The sequence below is a fragment of the Protopterus annectens genome, chromosome 3.part0, assembly GCF_019279795.1.
Source record: "Protopterus annectens isolate FY-2018-M chromosome 3.part0, PAN1.0, whole genome shotgun sequence".
NCBI lineage: Eukaryota > Metazoa > Chordata > Ceratodontiformes > Protopteridae > Protopterus > Protopterus annectens.
Genome location: NC_056731.1, coordinates 95,665,236 through 95,688,908, shown reverse-complemented (window position 1 = coordinate 95,688,908; position 23,673 = coordinate 95,665,236). Strand labels below are relative to the sequence as shown.

The following is a 23,673-nucleotide window of genomic DNA, read 5'->3' as shown; positions in this document are numbered from 1 at the left end:
CAGATTTGGGTTGCTCCAAAATTGTATGTTTGGGAGAGTTGCCAGACAGCTTTGCTGGCTGAGGAACCAGATACAAAGGATCCTGAGGGTTCTTCAAGAGGCCACACAGAATTAGTTTATTTTTTCTCTCCTGCAGGACTTTAGAACTGAAAGCATGACAGATGGAACATGAGTCCTGCAGGTGAATAGCCCATAAACAGTATACACAGCTCATGTGCCCATCCGTAAGGGACATTTTCTGGCAGCATGATTCGCACTTCTTAAAGCTGGAGAGTTTTGACTCTTTGGACATGCTGGATAAACTAGGAAGACGAAAACAGCAAAAATAAGGCTGTAATGGCTACCAATACACAACTACAAACACCACCAACAAGCAAGGATATTTTTTATTTATTTTTTTTAAGAAAAAGAAGGGGGAGTCCCCAAATAGGAGAGCCTCTAACTTAAATGGTTACTCCAACAGAAAGTGAGAAAAGAAGAAACGAACCCTCTAAGTTAAACAGGCTCAAGGGGAAAGCAAGGTCTAAGAAAACGACGGCCAAGAACAACCAAAAAACAACAGCAGAGGAAGGTCAGAAGGTTGTTAGTCTATACGAGGACTAAGATAGACACCAACAAGGTAATTACACTGCTAATAATCCTGGTAAAAGAAGACAGTAAAATACAAAATACTTAGCCTGAGCCAGTAATTGCAATCGTGACGCTGCAAGCGGCAAACGAGATCTGGGTAGCTACCGCTAGGCATGTTGGGATAGGGGTCAGTATAAGCTTATGAGCTATAGTAAACGGCCGAGCTGAAGCTGAGGATCGGCTCTGAACCCAACCAGCAAGAATGAAGGCGAGATGGGGACAACATAACATCACCTGTTTTAATCCAGATTTGCATGGCGTGGCAGGTTAATGCAGTGTGCTGTAGATGTGACATGCTTGGGTTCGAAACCTGGCAGAAGTGTTTATTTTGTATATGTGTCTGACAATGTTATAAACACATTTAGTCATTAAAGCTCTGAGCTAGCTCCATGCTAAAAAATTTAAAGAAAAGAAAAAGGGGTGATAGGAAAGTGGTGAAATGGGGGCAAGCAGGGGGGAAATAGTGAAAGGCAGGTAGCGATGTGCAGGAAAGGGAAAAACAAACAGCCAGTAAACAGAAACACTTTAATATTCTCCAACATCTTGGCAGAAAGCCTTCAAGGAGTAAAGTACTACAGAGTCATTTGCCTTGTATACACATACAAATAAAACAATTAACACAAACAATCAGATAAAAAACCTCCAGTTACACTCTAAGTTTAACCCCTTAGGAGCTAAAGTATTGAATTTTAAAATATATATAGATTGCTTAAATAATAATTTATTCTTCATACACTCATTGTCACATTGGGCAACATCCACCTTTATATAAACACTTTATCTCAAATAAACCCATAGTTAAGTTTGCATACGTGGGGGCAAGTGCTGCCCCCACTGCTGTTCAAACTCAAAAACATTTTTTGTTAGACAAAAATATACAACTTCCATTTACATGTGCAGGGACGGTGTAGAAAGAACCATAGCTATCCATTTCTTGTACAGCAATAGCTGTGCACTTTGACAGATTTGTGCATGTGTTTGCACACACACACACACACACACACACACACACACACACACACACACACACACACACACACACACACACACGATGTCTTTTGCATTCATGCACTCATTCACTCACACATCGCTCACTCTCTCCAAATCTCACACACACGGTCACTTCCTCTATTCATACCTGAATTCACTCGCACATCGCTCTCACTCGCTCCCAATCTCACACACACGCACACAGTCACTTCCTCATTCATACCTGAATTCACTCGCACATCGCTCTCACTCGCTTCCAATCTCACACACACGCACACAGTCACTTCCTCATTCATACCTGCATTCACTCACACATCGCTCTCACTCTCTCCCAATCACACACACACACACGCACACGTACTCGTCTACTTTCATGCATGTATTCACTCACATATGCAGACACACACCAGACTCGTATACACTTTCACTTTTTCGTTTCACTCCATACATGATGACCTGGTACCAGTCCATGGTCCGGTGGTTGGGGTCCACTGTATTAATTGACTTCAGCAACTCTGAGAGGACATTCCAGGAATACAACCATACCAGGATTACATAGCTTTATTTCTGACTGAACATTTCTGATGAACACATTCTTGCTACTGAATTCAACAGTCTCTGACTTCTAAACACACAATTATCTACTCATAATATTGGTTAACTCACCCATTTACCTGTAGGTCCTATGGAGAGAGAAACTGCGAGCATTACATGACTGCTACTATAATATTTACTGCTACATACCACTGGATTTGAACCCTGGACTGTGTGTGTCAAAATGTACTATTTACAGAGCATTTAAACAGACTGAGCTAATGAGTCACTACTGGATTACTGAATGACTGATACTTGCCTAGAGCTCAACTGGAACTATATTATGACTTGGTAGTACTACTACAGTGTTATACTAGACTGTAGTGACAGTAGAAAACACATGCATGGAATACAAGCATAACAGATATAGTATGTAAGCTTTAAGTATCAACAATGCAGGTGTACACATTTTATTGTTAGTGGTTTGCAATATCTGTAAAGTCAATAAACCATATCAGTTCATGGAGTGGGCTACCTCACCCATATACCTTGATCCCCTGAAGTCTGCGGATGACAAGAGCATTATGTGACAGACACTGGCCTAGAGACTTGACAGTACTATGAGTTAAATAGTACAGTTTGCAGCCATTAGATTTGCATTCTACAGCTATTACAGTGTTATAATTTACAGCAGCAATCTTCCCTTACAGACTCAATGCATACAGCTCTACTGCAATGGTTATGGCAAGACAATTGTGATGTAAACCATTTTCCTTGGTGCTATTGGTACAGTTTCTTGTTTTCATTGAACTACAGTGGTTATTATTCATTTATTGCACTACAGCTCTAATTCCACATTTATTGCACTACAGACTTTATTGTATATACTTTATTGCAGTAAATGCCTTACTCTTTCTTGCTTATTGCACTACAGTTAGCATAATACATCCGTACTCACCACACTCACAGCACTACCTGGCCAGACACCCGGCATGGGACTCTACATTGTAAGCCCTCTCAGCTGCAGGTGTTGAGAGAGAAGCACACCATTATGCATACCCGTTCTGCAGATATTCAGCTTGCATTTTGTTAAGACAGCAGAAAACATACTTGCAAACTTGTTGAGCATTCCCTGCCCTCTCTTCTTGGACCCAGGTGGCCAGGGTTCTCCTCTTTCACCTTTTCAGGTCATCATGGTGGTGACAACACTGCTCACCTGAGCAGGGGATACCAGTAACACTGTTGAGTTCTCTGGCCAACCAGTCCCAGACCTCAGCCTTACACTCCAAGTCCTGGAAACAACCCTACAGCAGCCTATCATCATAGTTTTTAACAAGAAGCCCAACCATGACTCTGGACTTCAGAATTCCCCATCTTTGTGCCCGAAAGTATGCACTTTCTCCTGCACCACTAGCCATATCTACAGGAGATTTATTATTTTATTTTATTTTACATTTGTTGACAGGGCTAGTCTAACTGGATACATGTTCATTTTCAGAAGAGGCCCGGGGAGATAAGCTCCAAGATAGAACAATGAAATTAACAAGATAACAAATAAGGAAACATTAAACAAAAAAAATCATATTTACAATGCATATTACAGGTTATCACAGTAAATTCAGCAGTGCAGAATACAGGCATAACATAGCATGCTAGTACAATCATGATGTTCTAGAGGGAGATAGTATTATGGTTAATAAGGAAGGAATTACAGTTAATGAGTAGAAGGGGTAGGAAGAGCAAAGTATTAAGAGATACATAACTAGTCAGGCTTAGTACAGGGGCATAACCACTGTGTTCTGAGGAACACTTGCAATTTTTTTAAAGCATGATACTGAGGAAAGTGAGGAGAGTTCACTGGGGAGGAGATTCCAGGCTTTTCCAACAATATTAGAAAAGAGGGAGTCACCAGCCTTGTTTGGTTTAGTGGTATGTACTAGAAGTCTCCGAGAAGACCTTAAGGATTTCAGGTTTTTATAGGGAGTGAAGAGTGTGGATAGAATAGGAGTTTTGGAAGATTTGTAAAAAGTGTTGTGGGCTACAGATAGTTGATGGAATTTAATCAGATTTTGTAGTTCAAGCCATCCCAGCTGCTTTAAATTAATGCAATGGTGGGTTCCGAATGGGTTGCCTGTAGCAAATCTGGCAATGTTATTGTAAGACACTTCCAATTTGCTAAGATTATTTTTAGAGAGATTAGTAAAAATGGGTGAGGCATAAAGAAGTGAAGAGATTAGATGAGTGTGTGCTATAGTGGTTTTAGCTGAAGGTAAGAGGAAGGATTTTACCCTATAGAGAGCTAAGTTTTTTGTTGACAGTTTTTATATTATTGTTAGTATGGATATCAAAGTTCAGATTGTTGTCAATGGTGATACCCAATAGTTTGGTGGTTGGATCAGGGGATATAATAGTTTTATTGGTAGAGATAATTGAGAAATCAAGAGGAGAGGACTTATTGGTGGGAGAGAAGAGGAGGAGTTTAGTCTTTTTGGGGTTTAGGAAAAGGCATCTATGTGTGAACCATTGCTCATCTGTGTTAAATACTTGTTGGGTAAGAGATTGAAGTTCAGAAGAGGAGGTGGCTGAGCATATTAGTGTGGAGTCATCTGCATATTGTATGCATGTGGCTTGGGGGATGGCAAGGTGAAGGTCATTAATAAATATGAAAAAAAGTAGAGGTCCTAGGATGGACCCTTGAGGGACACCAAGTTTGACAGGCAGGTGAATGGAGACAGACTTGTGCCATAGTACGGCCTGTTGTCTTTTATCAAGGTAGGACTGGAACCACTTTAGAGAAGATGTATCTAGTGACAGGGATTTCAGTATTTTGATGAGAATTTGGTGATTTACCATGTCAAAAGCTTTAGACAGGTCAATAATTAGTGCTGAAGAAAGCTTGTTAAGATTGCGGTTTTTGTTGATACAATCTGTGAAGGAAAGAAGGGCAGTACTAGTGCTATGTGAAGGTCTGAATCCATGTTGACAGTTAGAAAGTAAATTATTTTGGGTTAGATGGTCAAGTAATTGTCTGCGAATGCATTTCTCCATGATCTTTGCCAAAGGAGAGAGAAGGGCAATGGGGCGGTTATTGGAGAGTTCAGTGGAGTGTCCACCTTTATGGAGGGGGATAATATGGGAGATTTTCCATAAACTGGGGATATGACTTTCGGTAATAGTTCTATTGATCAGAATAGAAATGGGATAAGCAATAGCTTTGGCTGATTGTTGTAGGAATTCAGCAGGTAGTTGGTCTGCTGAGGGTGAGCATGGTTTTAGTTTCTGTAGAAGGGTTAGAATATTTGTTGTTGGGACAGGTTGAATATGAAAAGTAGGGGGTAAGGTTGATTTATAGGAAGGTAGAGTGAAGTTATTAGGTGATAGTTGACTAGCTAGTGTTTGTATAGCATTAGTAAAAAAGGTATTGAAAGCATTAGCAGTATTCAATAGATTTTTGTGGTCATTATTTTGAGGATTTGGAGTAGTGGATTGACCTGGATGGAGTAGTTGGTTAATGCTAGCCCAAAATTTTTGTGGGTTGTTTTGATTAGCTTGTTGGGATTGTAGGTAGTAGTTTCTTTCATCAGATATTATATCTTTCTTGGTTTCATTTCTTAGCTGTCTAAATGTTAGTTGGTCTATAGGGTTTTTAGTCTTCCTCCATTTTGCACAAAGTTTGTTTCTAAGATTTATTTTATGTTTGTTTTCTTTTGAAAGCCATGGAGCAGATTTGGTTCTAATTCTAATTAATCTGGTTGGAGAACGGTGGTTGAGAATGGCAAGGAAGTTGGAGTAAAGTAACTAACGGCTTCAGCTAAAGGGAGGTTTTGTAAGGGAGACCAGTTGCAAGCTCTTAGTTCCATTTGGAATAGTTCAGGGTTAAAGTACTTTTTAGATCTGATGTTTTTGACAGATATTGGAATGGGAGAGTTGATTTTATGTCTGATGATATAGGTAAGAAAGTGGTCACTTAAATCATCAGGGAGGGTTCCTGAATCATAAATGTGAGGATGATGGTTTAGGAGAATCCAGTCTAATAAGCTTGATTTCGTTAGATTTATTTATTCTGGTGGGGGAGGTAATGGTTTGGGAATACCCATATAGGTTAATATGGTTTGTGGGGAGGCTGCTGCAGTAGCAGCTCCAGTCAGTGTTTGTGTCACCTAGGATTATGGTTTCTTGGGGCAGATATTGGGAAAGCCAGTAAAGTATGTTTTCCATGATGGCAGTGTTACCAGGTTGTAGATATATACATATAATATAGATGGATTTGGAATTGTTAAAATGAAGTTTGGAGATAAGAATTTCTGCATTGGAGTCTATAGGTGGTTTACAGTTGTGAGTGGTTAATTGTAAGCTAGATTTATATAGGATAGCAACCCCACCACCTTTCTTGGATACTCGGTCTAGTCTCAGGATATTATATCCAGGTGGGATGATTTCATTATCTTTGGTTACAGGTTTTAACCAAGTTTCTGTTAAGCAGAGAATATCAAAAAAGTAGATTTCAGTTAGAGCTTGGAGTTGAGTTACTTTATTGTTTATGCTACGTATATTAAGATGAACAATTAAAAGGGAGTTCAATGGTTTAGACAGGGCATGAGTAGGTGATTCTTTGTGGTTGAGGAGAGAGATAGGAGTTGTTGGTGGGCCTGGGTTAGGGTGGATGTCACCATCCTTTAAAGAGAGTAGTACACCTAGATAGTTTGGGTTGGGGAATCTGCTGTATAGAGGTAGGCCTTTCCTGGGGTTCTGATTGTTGTATTTTATGTGTAGTGTTCTATGGTATTTAGGAAGTATGTAGTTAGATGAGGATGTTATATTAGCATGAATAAAAAGGAGAGGAGAGTTGGTTTCTTTCTTGGGGTAGTTTAGGTATAGGCCTAGTGGGTTTTCAAAGGAGGTGAAAAGATGGGTGAGGATTAAAGGAGGTAGTAGTGAGAGTGTGAATAAGAGTGGGACATAAGATGGGATGGGTTGTTTATACATTGTATGAATAAATATAGATTGCTTGAAGGTAGAAAAATAAATTCACTGGGTGGAGATGAAAGAAGGGAGTAGGGTGTGGTGTGATAAAAGGAGAGTGGTGAGAGGTTAATATTAGTGCAGTTGGGAAACTGGAGAGTGTTTAGAAAGTAAAGGTAGGAGGAAGAATGTGTTTGAAGAGTAATGGTAAGAGCAAGAGGTATGTAATTAGAGTAATGGTAAGAGGAATAGGTGTGGTTAGAGAGTAATGGGAAGAGGAAGAGATGTGGTTAAAGAGTAATGGGAAGAGGAAAAGGTGTGGTTAGTAAGTATAAGGGTAGGACCCCTGGGGGTTGGCGGGAATTGGGGATAGGGAGGGGAGCGGAGTAAGCCCGCAGGGTGAACGGAGAGGGTAGGAACAGATACTGAAGCAGTTAGCGAAAAACAATCAGCTAGGCTATCAGGTAAACAATCAGGTAGGTTGGAATAGAACAGGGGCTAGAAAGCTGTCTGTGGTGCATAGATATGGAGGGGGAAAAAAGAGAGGACTAGAAAGGTGTCTGTGTGCTTACAAACAAGAGAGCCTAAATTTCCCAATGGCAGCATCCAAAATCAGTATGCATCAGTCACTAGTATTTGTAACTTATACTCTGTGCAATAGAAGTCAATGTACTTACATTTAGGGACATACACTCATCTAGGACACCACAGTAGTTAAATCTAGCAGGGAAGGTTTTAGATTTAAAGATGGCTCCAAGCTAAGCAAGTAGGGTAAAAAAAACTTCTGATCTGCTGTCAGTGGGAAGGCAAACAAAGAATGATAAAGTGTGAGCCAATGAAATGCTAAGGAGAGCCAAATGAGGGAGGGAAGTAACTCACTTCAGAGCACACAACACTGTTAATGGGAGTGAGTCAGCAGAAACCCAAGATTACCCAAGTACACATAAAGATTTAAAGTCCTGCAAGGAAAATACAGGGGGGGTTTACAGGTCCTAGAGTGGGCTAAAACCATTGGCAAGGATTGCAGGATAAGTGGTAAAGATAGTCTATTTGGGCTATACTTGATTTCTGTAGCCAAAAATTCAAACTTTTCCACTGGGAATGACTGTAAAGGAAATTATTAGGCAGTGGGCATAACGGTAGGGTTGGCTAAAGAGCGTTTAAGGTGGGGACAGGGTTGGTCTGATTGAGTGTGTGCTACCCTACATATAAGGAAAATTGAACACATACACTGTTCTTTGCAGGGTAATGTTAATGGAAGTAAGTCAGCAGAAACCCAAGATTACCCAAGTAGAAATAAAAATTTACAGTCCTGCAAGGAAATGCAGGGGGGGGGTGCAAGTCTCAAAATGGTAGTGTACAAAGTGTCAGGAATACAAAGATATTTAAATGTAAACCTACACAGGGAGCTTGTAAGATACCAGAAGATAAACTTTTAAATTTATCCTGTTTAACTGAGAGGCAGCTTGCAGATAGGTCCAGAAAACAGGAATCAGCACACTGTTGCAGTATAAGTCTAAGTAGCTGGTAGATAGAGTAAACAGGGAGCTTGTAAGACACCAGAAGATAAACATTTAAATTATCCTGTTTAACTGAGAGGCAGCTTGCAGATAGGTCCAGAGAACAGGAATCAGCACACTGTTGCAGTATAACTCTAAGTACCTGGTAGGTAGAGTAAATTTAGAGACATACACTAATCTAGGACACCACAGTAGTTTAGTAGAGCTAAGACTCCAAGGAGTGATGTAGATTCCCGCTTACTGTGCTTAATATATGCTGCTTTCCCACCCTTCACTCCACTGAGCACCATTCAAAAAAGTGCTGTGTTGCTTAGCAGCTCGCAAACCAGGCAGGAAGAGTTGAGCAGCGTGCAAACACAAAGATTTTTGCGTGCTTAGCAGGTTTTAGAACAGCTGAGCACAGCACGGCAGATTCCAGTGGAGCCATATTTTAAAACTGTGTTCATAACATGTACAACAAAAATACATACATGTTTTCCATTCCATATATTCAAACCATGGACCTACTACATATAAAGCTGTAACTCTGACCACTTAGCTACGTGGATATTAACAAATCCTGTATATCTTCACATACACCACTGAGCTACATGTTAGCAGTGCTGAGCACTGTGCTGCGCCTTGCAAACATGCCTATAAATAAATAATTACATCCAGTTTCTATTTTTAGATGCCTGGCAGATGTCTGTTGTCTATATGTGAGCACAACATGGGATTGCTGCGCTCAGTGTCATGCAAACAAGCATTTTAAACACAGGACATTATAGAATATTGTAACATTTACACATTCAACATTTGACACACTGCACAACATTGCTACAGTGGCGGGACCATTGCAGGGAGTCTCAACACCATCTGTAGCCACGGTTACCCACTACACATCTCCCTAAACTGATTCAATATGTGCGTTCCTCAGCTCTCCCTCAGCAGCATGTCATCATTAATATCCCTGGCGCACTGCCGAGTGGGGACCATGGCCATGTACACTGATACATTCCACGTAGGCTCTACATGGTGCCTACACAGATTTTATTAAAACTTGGGGTGAGATTACAAATATTACCCTATCATTACACTGGAGACTGATTGCCATGAGTCTGTCAGTAATTCTGATGTCAGTCTCTGCCTTCTGAAGCCTCTCTCACCACAATTCCCACACCATGCCTAGCCTGTCCTCCTCCAGAGAAGTAGACTCTGAGTCACAACTCAAGTGGCTTTGCTGCACTACCCTTCCAATTTGTTTCTTGGATACATAGTATATTCAGCCTCCTTCATATCATCATGTCATCCACTTCCAAGCTGCATCCTGTCAGAGAAACTACATTAAGTGTAGCAATTCTCAGTTCATGTTTGACAGGTTGACTGGCTTTGTGTCTAGCTTTTGCTCAACAGAGCTATCCCAGGTAACCCAGGCTGGGCAACTAAACACCGGATGGCCAGTAGCTTATTGATCCAGGCTGCTGGGCTTTATGGAGGGCACACAGTGTCCAACAGGGGCACATACACCCCTGCCACCATTAGCATGGGTCTCAAGTGTAGGTCGGAGTAGGCCGGGTCCTCGACCCACTTATTACCAGCAAATACCCATGCCCATTTGGTGACCGTCAACATGATCAAATCATCTAGATTCGCATTTTGCACCATCGAGTAGCTAGCCCTGCCACAGAGCACAGCCAGTGAGTCATTCTATCTTGAGGATACCGTGCACCGCAGTAGATGCCCAAAGCAGTTGGTCAGTACAACTCTTGCCCCTACAGGGTACCATGTAGAGTCTGTGCTCACATCCTTTAAATGTATTCATTTCTAGTTTAAAGGCTCCTTCCTCCAAGACAATCCAAGCTATGCAGACCATTTGTCTTTTACTAGAGCTATTTTCTGACTATAAGGATGGCAGCTTGAAAAGTGTAACAGTTAATCTCAATAGGTTGGGTTTCTATAAAATTTTAGAGCAAAACTTATGAGGACCTATATTTTTTGTCATCTCCACATCCGAAAAACACAGTTTCTCAAATGAAGAATTGTACGTAAAATGTAAAAAGTTACTGGTACTATTGATATACTCTATCTCATCCAGAGCACCAATCCAAAATATCTAACACTTAAAGCCAGACTGAAAAACGTACTTTTCCCACTACATTATCATATCTGCATATATATGGGCACACACCCCTCTTCTGGCAATATCATTTTCTTGACAGAATTAAATTAAGATAAAAAAATACACAATTGTTGTCTAATACTATCCCCATTAGTGTACATAAAGCACTTCTTTCACCATTAGAAATATTTCCTATTCCTGCAAGAAATTTCCTGAACTATTCCAATCCTATGTTGTGCGGAAAAACTGACAATAAATTCCTTAATTAAATGGTGACAAAAATAATATTCTCAATATATAGCTCATCAGTAATACTTCCCAGTAAATCCCAAAAATCACTAGTAAACGGACAAGTGGTCCACATAGTTTGGATGGTCCCTGAGGAAGGGGCCCTTAAACTGGAAAAGAATAAATTAAAGAATATATTATCTAGGAGGGGATCCCAGTGTTTTACTGGAATAAATGTCTGCTGAAGTAATGTACACTCCTCTACTGCGGAAAGGTAAAGGAATTTTAAACAATAAAGAGACAAGGTAGACTTTAATCAAAAGGGGATATGAGAAATGTATTGTTCAGGCACATATTTTGGATACCCCCCCCCAAAAAATAATAATAATAAAAAAAAACAATATGTTGTTGTTTGTCTTTCGGCTTTTCCCGGTTAGGGGTCACCACAGCGGAACTCCAGTCTGCTAATGATTGGCAGTAGACTTTCACAAACGCCGAGGTGCCAGCTCGATGTTCAACCTTCAATGAAGGCACGCCCATTTACGCATGTCTTTCGAACGCCCACCCAACCATGGGGAGGACATGCAGACTCCACACAGAAGGCACTCCCCGCACTCCAGCCGAGAATCGAACGGGAGAAAAAAATTGGGATATTTTGGTCAATGGAGGAGAAATATGCAAGAATTTGGTTATGAACCAGAGATTCATTAGTAGGAGAGGGAAATTTTATACAATACCTGGAAAAATTATGACAACAAGAGTAACCTGAAAAAGATGTAAAAGTACTTACAGGTGCAATATGAGCAAACAATACCCATGTATTCCTGAAGATGGCATGATGAATGTTGTAAATTACAGTAAAATCTATGCCTCAAAATATTTTAATTGTGGGATAAAAGTTTTTTGTTTTTGTTTTTTAAACATTGCTGAGTGTAAGCAATGCCCTGCGTGTTATGTTGATAAAACAGACAGGACTCTCTGTGAGCAGACATATGTACAACATTATAAAAGGCAATGTCAGTAATGCACTCTTTAGACATTTACAACATAGTACTGGTAATAAATTAACATTTTGGGTGCTTGAAAAGGTTTTAGAGAATTCTAGAGGTGGGCCCTGGGGAGAGAAAGACTTGAAAACCAATGACTTGTGTGGCAGTAAAAATTAGTGTCAGATCAACCACCAGGGTTAAATATTTTATTTCTATTCAAAGTGTTTTGAAGTTAAAAGCCTTGAAATGTTAGTACAATATTAAATTAAAAATTCTAAAACCTAAGTAAAAAGATGCTTGAAGTGTTTTATATTGTACTGCATGTTTTTCTATGTTTAATTTGTGAGATTATGTGGGGGTGGGTAGTGAAACCAGAAGAAAGTGTTTTCTACTTGCTTCTGAGGACATACTACTGACAAAAGTGGTAGAAGTGTTTTAAGTGTTGTCGTTGTTGGATTGTGCTCACAGCATCTTTTTTTTTAATTTTTATTTATTTATTTATTTCAAGTGTGGTTTAAGACTCTATGGAACATGCTGCTTGGTTTGGTTCTGACAATGACAAAGTACTTATTCTCTAAAAGAAAATAAAGTAGATTTAAGGAATGTCCTTAAAAAGAAATGTAAAAGTACAACTATAGTAGACAAACTCAGATGTTGATGAGACAAGCATAGGAGGGAGAGAGGCACAAGCCGCAAGTGTAAACGTAAAGAACAAAGACTATAAAGTTCTGAAGAAAGTCAAATAAATGGACAAACAGGTACACAATACTTCTATTAATGTCTCTGCTTCTACTCTCCAAATAAAATACTATTTTTTTTACATTAATGCCAGTAGTGTTTTCCATGCACACACTTGAACAGTGATTTCCTAAAGCATTAGCAATGTAAACAAATGTATCACTGTGAATGTCTAAGCTTGTATTCCTTTTTTTGTATTGTATATCAAAAAGATATTTGATGGTGCAGGCAAAAATGTAATGGTTATGTTTCTTACCTAAAAAGGTTGTTGGAGTCATCCCTTGCCAAATGCAGATACTGGGCTCCAGTGTCAATATGGTCAAGTCTTACAGCAGTCAAAAACAATTCTGGAATATTAGTTACCTGTAAAAGAAGATAAACAATCCTTTTTTTCTTCAACTGAGCAACATAAAATACATTAAGATTTGCTGTAATGGATCAGGAAATAGCCAAACTAACTAAAAAATCTTGATGAAAATGGTATGGATAATAAGGCATAATTAAAGTATCAGAAAAGTTTAAATAAACGTATTTGAATAAATAAATCATGCAACACATATGCATTTAAACAAAGGTGTCATTAAAGCTGTCATAACATGCACAAACAAGATTAAAATGTTTGCTTTCACACAGAAGTCACTGAAAAATACTAAGCAAAACCACAGAAAACTAAACTTAACAAGGCCTACTTTGAAACCCATGGGGTACATATGTTCACTACACACAAATCACAAACATGCTCCACTGTTTTTTTATTATGCCAAAAATGCAGATAAAAATGACATCATCATTCATAGTGCAAACACTTCAGTTCCATCTTTAGTGTATCAAGAGGCAATGACCTTATTTCCTCTATTCTGTGAGTATATTAAAAAAGAAAGATGGTACAAATGCATAGCAAACACTAAGACTAATCAATTAAAGACACCTCTGTTAACTTATACCAAAGCATTTCATGCAGTTTAGCAGCAATCCCACTAAACAACCCCCTCATTTGCAGTAATTTTGCTTTGTCAGATTCCTTCCTACATACATGCATGTGGAAGTACAGGGCCCTCTGGATCCTACTGGCTGTGAACAGAATAGAAAATATTCATCGAAACAAGATCAGTGCAGGCCCTCCAACAGCATGCTGACTGCTAACACAAATTTAAAAAAGCCAGCAAGCAGTCTCTCTTTGTTGTCAGTGTTAATCTGCCTCCTCTTATACTATTAACTTTAGCTTCTTTCAAACACATCTCACACAGCTTACAACTACTACTACATTTTTGTTAGACTGAAAGTGTCATTTATCTTACTACCGTCTGTCTAACTCCAGAAAATGATATACATCATATCACTCACTTACCTAGCCCTTCACACTATCTACACCTATATACTTCAATATATGTCACTGACCACTTGTGACCCTTGATAACCTCTCAGACTATACAGATCCTCTACCCCAGATAACCTCTCGGACTCTAGAGATCCCTTATCCTGCCTGCAATGATTCTGCTGTTGTAATCAGAAAAATCTTAATCATGTAACAAATTACTTACCAAAATTATTCCCTCAAATGATCACCTTACATTAACTACACTCAAATATGCATTCTTTAAAAGCACACATCCTTCTTAAAGCACTGCAAATTCAATGGCCAGAAAAAAATAAGTTATGTCCTTATCATAACATTCAGTCTGTGTTGTCCATTTTCATTCTTTCTCAACTGATGGGGTTCAGATCCGATCTGGACGTTACTAAAGCACGTGGGAGCTATAAAGCTCTCAAGCCTTTCCCTTACCCATAATGCACCAACCTTAAGTTACCTCAGATCTTGTTTGCTGATTTTACTAAAAGTAGTATGTATCAATATGTGTAAATAAAGGATACATAAAGGTGTATACGTGTCTTAAAGCGAAAACTACGTCAGGAGCTCAGTCAAAAGGATTGTGATGTCCTTATAACAGGTCAATCATCTGGAGGTTTGTAGACATAATGGATGGGGGTTTGAGGAAGAATGAAAATGGACAGCACAGATGGAGCGTTATGGTACGTACATAACTTCTTTATCTGATGTTGTCAATAACCTCAACTGATGGGACAGAGTCTCCTGCTACCTATAATCCTGGGTGGACTCTGGGAAGGATATTCTTGAGCACAGTTGAACCATATGATGCTCTACCCTCAGACTAGAGAGCATACCAGTTGTGGTAAGCTTATACTCAATTTGTTAAAGATAAAATGCAAAACAAATCAGTTGGCCATCTAGCTAAAGTCACTTTTGCAACTGGTTTACCCAATTTCAATTCTGTAAATGATACAATTGGTCCATTTTTCTGATTTCTTTTGTTCTATGTAGGTAAAACTGCAATTAGGTTCATAGGCTGGTGCTAGGCTAACTGCCCTTGTGGGCCATTTTAAGTTTAGCCAATTACCCAATGTAAGAATCAAACCCTACACCTCGTGTCTGTAAAATAAACAACTTAACCATTATGCCAACCTCCCAACCCTGTGTCTGTAAATATCCAATAAATGCAATATGTATTCGTCCTTGTTTGCAAAAAAATTGGAAAAGAATACTGGTAAATTAATTGACTGACATTACATTCTGACACCACCTTTGGAAGGAAGGAGGCATTTGTTTGTATTGTCACTTAATCCTTGTAAAAAAAAATCAAACATGGAGGTTTCGAAAACAAGGCTCGAACATCTTGTAATTCAAATAACAGATGCTCGTGAAGCCCTCTTGCACGGCAACAAGAACCAATGGAAAAAAACAAAAGCCAGCAAGATGAGAAGGTGGCAAAACCAATTTAATTAAACCCGAAGGACAAATCCTCTAGGTTATATAAATACAATACAATACATCCAAACCGGTTTCGGCTCCACAGAGCCTTCTTCAGTGGATACAGATAAAAATGAGAACAATGCATTGAAGGAACATCTCATTATATATATATCTGCACACCTGGTGCAAGACAATGTAACCAATCAAAATGAGACATAGAAATCCATTAAGCAAAACATTAAAATTGGTCATTAAGACCTGGTGGAAACAAAGCCCCAGTTTGACTATCCATTTTCTTTCTAAAAAATTGAGTAACTCATGCCAACCATCTTTGTCTTTACAAATCCCACTGATGTGATCAATGACCATAAATTTAAAGTTAGCAGTAGTGTGCTTTAAAGTATGTTTAAATAGTGCATTATTGGGACGTTTATTTTTGATGGCACTTAAATGTTCACATATTCTCAAGCAAAAAGCTCGAGAAGTTTGTCCCACATAGAATGCTAAACACGTACATGTCACCAAATAAATGACCCACTTGGTACTGCAGTTGGCCCATGTCTTAATTTCAAAGACCTCAGAGGTATTTTTGCTGGTAAATTCCGAAGTATGGGAGACCCGCATGCAATATGCACAGTGGCCACAAGCAAAACAACCCACTATGGGACCCCCTGTCAAGGAGATTTGATGGCTACCTGTAGGACTACAAACATTCTTTTTGTAATGGTTAAGTCTAGAGCCTATAGATCTACCCTTTCTAAACGAGAAGAGACATCTATCCCTAAGAAAGGGATGTAATCTGTCTTCAGCCAACAGGACATTCCAATGTCTCTGAATGATATTAATGAAACCTTGAGTATTACGTCCATAAGTTGTAACAAGGCGTAAAGGCTGTATATCCCCGTTATTATTCTGGTGTTTGTATCGTAGTAGGTCTGGCCTATTAAAATTAGCAGCCCATTGTTTGGCCTGGTTAATGATCCCCGGACGATAGCCCCTCTCTAAAAATCTACAAGCCAAATCATCACGTGTTTTGATATAAGAAGCCTGGTTGGAACAGATCCTCTTGGCTCTTAAGAATTGTGATTTTGGTATGTTTTGGATGATATGTTGTGGGTGGAGGCTGGAAGCATGTAATAAGGAATTATACTCAGGAAATTTTCTAAAAATGGAAGTGGACAATGTATTATCAGGATTCCTAGTAATTTCCACATCCAGAAAACATATTTTAAATCTATGGAAAGACATTTTAAATTCAATGCCCCATACATTATTGTTAAGATAGTCAAGAAATTCCCTGAGATACTCCTCATCTGCCCTCCACACCAACCAACAATCATCCAAATAACGGCGCCAAATGTCCATTTCACACATGAAAATATTGTGATTAGGATCATATATGATGATCTCCTCAATATATGCCATGAAGAGATCAGCACATATGGGTGCAAAGGATGCACCCATTGCCGTCCCTTTCTTTTGCCAAAAACACTGATTTTGGAAGTAAAAAACATTACTAGTGAGCACATATTCCGTAAGACAAATCAAAAAGGTGTTGAATCCTGGTTTGTAAAGCCCTGATCTATTAAGCCAATAATCCAAAGCCTGCAGGCCTGCCCAATGTGGTATATTAGTGTATAAGGAAGTAATATCTAAAGTACACAATAACCAACTAGATTCAAGTTGTGTATTGTTAATAATGTCTAAAAATTGGGTTGTGTCTTGAATTCTCGATCTGATATGTGAAAGCAAGGGTTTCAGATGAAAAGTAAGATATTCAGAAAGGGGTTCAGTAATAGACCCATGTCCAGAAACAATGGGTCTACCCGGTGGATTAGTGGCATGTTTATGTATCTTGGGCAAAAGATAGAGATACTGTTTTTTAGGGGATGTGACCATAAGTTGTTCCTTAATATATGTTGTAATAATACCCTCCTCCACAGCTTGTGTCAAAAATTGACCAATTTTATGATGAAATTGTGGAGATGGATCCAGGGGCATATACATATAAAAGTCTTCATCCCCCAATTGTCTCATAGCCTCCTGATTATAAGCTGCCTCATCTAGAACCACCACCGCTCCCCCTTTATCAGCTGAAATCACAACCAGATTCTTGTTGTTGACAAGTTCTTCCAAACTTGATACCTCATCCTTAGACAAATTATTATACAATGTAGAAAAATCCTTAAGATGACAATGCACATCATTAAGCACATTTTTCATGAAAACACCCACCAAATGAACCATAGGGGGATTAAAACTGGATTTTTTAAACTTGAATGTACCAGCAGAATCAATAGTATTATTAGCAAAAAACACCTTAAGATTTAACATCCGACAGAAATTCGCCACATCCTGGGCAAGGGCATATTCAGAAACAAAAAATCCGGGAACAAAATTAAGTCCCTTATTTAATAATTGAATCTGTGCGCTGGTGAGTTCGACCGAAGAAATATTATGTACATTGCATGAACTATTCAGTGTTCGGTCACCATCTTGAAAAGATCCTGAAGACCCTGTTTGGGTCTGTCTTTTCTTATGTTTGCGCCCCCCCCGTCTGTATCTATGTCCAAAGGGGGCGGACAATTGTTTTTTTTGGCATTCGGTAACCTATCACTTAAGTTAGCTTCAGAATCACCTTCAGTAGTAGAGGAGGTGTCATCCCCAGAGGAACCACTAGAAGAAGACACACTCTTCTTTAGAATAGATTTCGGTCTCTTTCTTTTAGGAGTGGAGAATCTCTTATTGTTGAAACTATCCAGAGGTAATCTGAATGACACATTTTTAGAGGTATCAAATGGTTTTCCCTTTTCATAATCACTTACATCTCTAAAGAATTTCTTGAGTTTCCTCTCTTTTAAAGTAGATTCTAATTTAGATAGGTCCGTACTGAGTTTTTTAACCGGTGATGAAAAGGAATCACAACTTTCAAAATTGCTAGCCTCAATGCAAATTGTTTCGAGTTCCTGTATCCCCATATTGACCTTGCATTCATAAAAATCAGCCAGGGCATCAACAAATTTAGATGAGGCTAATTGTTGGACTTGACCCCAGTCTTCCAACAATTTCTCATCAATATTAGCTACCAAAGGTTGCACTCTCACTCGCAAACCACGTGGAGTTATCTTTTTTTGTTGGTATGCCCTGAACAAACGCAAGTGCCAAACATTGGTACGAACCATCCTCATATGTTTGTTAAGTAAGTTGAAAAACATATCACATTTTACGTTCACATCCGAAACACTCATATTGTTACTCTGTCCAGAAGACCCAGCCCCTAGACCAAATATGGACAAATCATCAAGATCTGATGAAATCCCCTTGATAAGCGGTGATAGTGCCATATTGAGACCAATAACACCAAAAAACCCAAAATGTGCACAAATCTATAATATATTAATATATATATATAAAAGACAGCAATAAATGTGTAGCAGCTATAAAGAATAACCTATCACAAAGTGGTATATCGGTTAGAAATAAACCATCTGCAAAGAGGTATACAATATGAAAGATCAAATACCAGAAAAATAATGGCCAAAATATATGAAAAAGACAACGCTGAGAATAGACCATATGCGATAAACAGTTCAGGTATAAAATACCTATATACTGTGCATATGTCTTCAGCAATGAAATGTATCTCGGGTATATCAAATACAATAAGCAGTCCTATTTTTCATGAAAAATCCACATATAAACTGCGTATTTGTGCCTGTCCTAATAAGAATATATTAATCTGGTATAAAAACCACAAAATTGGCAACTGCCAAAAGTATAAAAAAGATCTATCAATAGATACCAGCTCCGCATAATACACCCATATAACAAATAACTGCCAACACAAAAATGCTGTTAAGTTAATATATATAGATAACCATGCACATAGTGGGCATTGGTGTCATAAAAAATCAAAAAAGAACAAGAAAAATAAGGTTAAGGATGTGGACAGTAAATGCCAACTACAAAAACAGTAGTAATATGTATAACAGATACAGGTCCTACGAAACCAATAAATGTACATAGAACAAAGAAAAAAGGTAAAAAAAATCAACACACAATCCCAAATATGACCCTATATGTATGAGAAAACATAAATAGATAAATATCTAAATACCAAAAGTGGGGAAAAAACATATATTATGTGCGCCTAGAAGAAACCCAGTATGTAACTATACCAATGTAACCAATCAAAATGAGACATAGAAATCCATTAAGCAAAACATTAAAATTGGTCATTAAGACCTGGTGGAAACAAAGCCCCCAGTTTGACTATCCATTTTCTTTCTAAAAAATTGAGTAACTCATGCCAACCATCTTTGTCTTTACAAATCCCACTGATGTGATCAATGACCATAAATTTAAAGTTAGCAGTAGTGTGCTTTAAAGTATGTTTAAATAGTGCATTATTGGGACTATCGTCCGGGGATCATTAACCAGGCCAAACAATGGGCTGCTAATTTTAATAGGCCAGACCTACTACGATACAAACACCAGAATAATAACGGGGATATACAGCCTTTACGCCTTGTTACAACTTATGGACGTAATACTCAAGGTTTCATTAATATCATTCAGAGACATTGGAATGTCCTGTTGGCTGAAGACAGATTACATCCCTTTCTTAGGGATAGATGTCTCTTCTCGTTTAGAAAGGGTAGATCTATAGGCTCTAGACTTAACCATTACAAAAAGAATGTTTGTAGTCCTACAGGTAGCCATCAAATCTCCTTGACAGGGGTCCCATAGTGGGTTGTTTTGCTTGTGGCCACTGTGCATATTGCATCGGTCTCCCATACTTCGGAATTTACCAGCAAAAATACCTCTGAGGTCTTTGAAATTAAGACATGGGCCAACTGCAGTACCAAGTGGGTCATTTATTTGGTGACATGTACGTGTTTAGCATTCTATGTGGGACAAACTTCTCGAGCTTTTTGCTTGAGAATATGTGAACATTTAAGTGCCATCAAAAATAAACGTCCCAATAATGCACTATTTAAACATACTTTAAAGCACACTACTGCTAACTTTAAATTTATGGTCATTGATCACATCAGTGGGATTTGTAAAGACAAAGATGGTTGGCATGAGTTACTCAATTTTTTAGAAAGAAAATGGATAGTCAAACTGGGGGCTTTGTTTCCACCAGGTCTTAATGACCAATTTTAATGTTTTGCTTAATGGATTTCTATGTCTCATTTTGATTGGTTACATTGTCTTGCACCAGGTGTGCAGATATATATATAATGAGATGTTCCTTCAATGCATTGTTCTCATTTTTATCTGTATCCACTGAAGAAGGCTCTGTGGAGCCGAAACCGGTTTGGATGTATTGTATTGTATTTATATAACCTAGAGGATTTGTCCTTCGGGTTTAATTAAATTGGTTTTGCCACCTTCTCATCTTGCTGGCTTTTGTTTTTTTCCATTCGAACATCTTGTACTCATCTAGTACAGGTAATGACTACTAGAAAAACTGTTTTCCATCTAAGATACACAAGGTCAGATTTAGCTCCAGGTTCAAAAAGGGGGGAAATGTACAAGTGCCTGCAGTACCAGATTGAAATCCCATGGGGGAGAAGAATCCCCGAACAGAGGTCTCAAAAGAAGAGAGAGTGTCTCAGAAGAAAGCTCTGCACAATTTAGGAGAGGTTACTGGAGAAACTTCAATCCAATGTGAAAATTTGCTGTGCCCAGTAAACAAAACTTTTTCATTTACTTGTATGCAGTTATAGTGTTGAAGGTTTATGGGAAAATAAAAATATATAAAACGGACAAGGGAAGACAGCATTGATTGTATGGCCATTAAAAAAATTGGAGAAACCAAGCCATCAACCTGAGGTTTGGGATGTTAGGATGGATCATGCCCGTCAGGTGAGATGGAAGATCTGGAGTTAGATCCAGAATCCAAGGTTGGTGAAATAAGTGAGGCCAAAGGAAGGGGAAACCAAATCTGTCAAGGTCAGTGCGGTGTAAAGGATGACTTTGCTCTCCAAGATAGTAGCTTTCCTTAGAAATTTCAAAATTAATGGGATTGGTGGGTAGCCATAAAGTAGACTGGGGGGCCCTAAATGTGAAGTACAGCATCCCTCAGTGATTTCCCCTGTGGGAGGATTAGGGCAAAGTAGCTGCTGCATTTATTGTTACGGATATAAGCAAAAAGGTTGTTATTATATATATATACATTACAATATTGGTTATTCTAGAGATTCTAGATATTTATAGCACTTTCATTGTCTGCTGCATACTTTATTACTGTATTTTATAGCTATTGGCTCACTGCCTGTAGTGTTTTCTGCCTGAAAAGTTTCCATATTTAAGATTGTGTTTCTGGGCCTAGTTGTTTGTTAGAGGCTGTGTTCTCAACTTATTTTCAAGGCCATCTTAGTTAGCAAAAACCATCCCCCACTACAGTGAGAGTGTAGTGTTTGTGGTCATTGCTGGTTGGGATTGCCAGGTCAACGGCCTGGAGAAAGCACCTCATTGGTTCTTTTTTAAAGTTGTTTCAGGTTTCAACTTTCTGTTACTTAAGAAGTTAACTTAAGTCTTTTCTGCCATTCCACACTGAGCTATTGGAGAAGGAGCAATGACTAAAACTCTGATCTGTGATATATAACAATAAGTAGACTGTTTTTTTTTTTTTTGCTTATTTTTACTAGTTATTGGTTATTCTAGATATTTATAGCACTTTTATTGTCTGCAGCTATTTGGCGCTCTGCCTGTCTGAAGTGATTATTTCTGTAGTATGTTCTGACCACAGAGGAAGTAGAGCTATCCACCTTCCCTCCGTATTGGTATCTTGTCTTTATACCTGCTGGCCTTGCAGTTGCCCTCCTCTACTCTAAATTTGATCTTGGACACTCCTCCCAGTCTAGTGTCATTAGCTCATTCTACCTAATACAGAGAGAACATCTAAGAAGGCCAACCCACTTAGGGAGAAAGGAGTAACAGAAGGGCAGAACCTATCTAAAAAAAATTGCCTGAAGCTCCTAGCGTACTGACTGTGCTTCCCAAACATTTTGGAAATATAGAGTATATTTTAGTGCATTTATTAAAACTGTATTTGCCTTAAGTGCTCTAGGTTGCACTGCATCTGAATTGTTTTAGTGTTGTTTTAGCTGCTTTTCTGTATATATAGACTTTTCCTATATGTAAACTAGCTACTTATTCTACTGTATTACTGCCTCTTAAATCATTTTTCAGTTGTGCACTTGCCTTGCTTCATTTAAAAAGTTTTAAATTGCTAATTTTGTAGAGTTTTAATTGCATTTACTGTTTAGGGCTACACACTCAAGTGTGTTAGCATTTTCTGTGTTTATTTACTGTATTATTGCATTGTTTAGCCTGTTTTAACTAACAAAAAAAATATCTTGTTTGCTCATTTCCTTCCTTTCCTAGGCTTTGCTGGTTTCAGGACTTTATTTTCTGTGTTCAGAGCTATACAGACTTTGCTGTGGTAGAGGGAAGTCCTACTGCTTACCAGTGGGAGTGGTGAGCATTTGCAATGCCTAACACTAAAGGAGTGGTTTCCAGATCTGAATTTTGTAATTTTATTAGGCATTTTGAGCTGATTTCTATCCCTTTCAACTTTCTGGCTTAAAAACACAAGTGTTTGCGTGTTTTTCGCATCGTGCAGCACCGCAGGGCTATGGTTAAACTATTCCAGGTACCAGAAAGTCTGTTCTTCAAAATTTCCCTTAGAACTAGCTGGTTTCTCAGTAGTAGCATTAAAATCTGAACCCCTGTGACTAGCACTTGCTCTAGATCCTGCTGGAAAGCACTAGGAAGCCTTAAACTGATACAAGCACTCAACTCTCCTCGTTAACAAGGAGAAATTAACTGTAGGCACTAAACAGCCTATAATTGCAAAGTACCTTGCAAAGGTAAGGGAAAACAGCTCTTGTACTTCACACAAAAAGCACCTAAACAGGCATGTCCAAGGGTCAGCTTCCGGTGATTTCTCCTGTCCACCTGGTGAATCTGGGCATACTGGGGCAATGCAGCAACTGCCTCATGTACACAGACAACCCTCTCCTCCTACCACCCAACACTACAACCTGAGAGAGATGCACTTACATAGCCAAACTGGAAGCAAAGCTCTCTCCAACCAAGATTGTGCTAGACAATCAAGAGGAGAAACACCTGCACTACACCTCAAGCAACACAAAGCCCTTCAAAACCCATACCATCAACACCCACACATAGCAACACTAA

At 38.7% G+C, this 23,673-nt stretch overlaps 1 protein-coding gene across 1 annotated transcript in view; it reads right to left on the bottom strand.

The window, feature by feature from the left end:
* Positions 1 to 23,673, bottom strand: part of PITRM1 (pitrilysin metallopeptidase 1) — a 1,418,909-nt gene that overhangs the window by 1,284,114 nt on the left and 111,122 nt on the right. Inside the window, exon 3 of the mRNA XM_044064598.1 lies at positions 12,946 to 13,052. Coding sequence (XP_043920533.1) covers positions 12,946 to 13,052 — 107 coding nt within the window. The remainder of the gene's footprint in view (positions 1 to 12,945; positions 13,053 to 23,673) is intronic.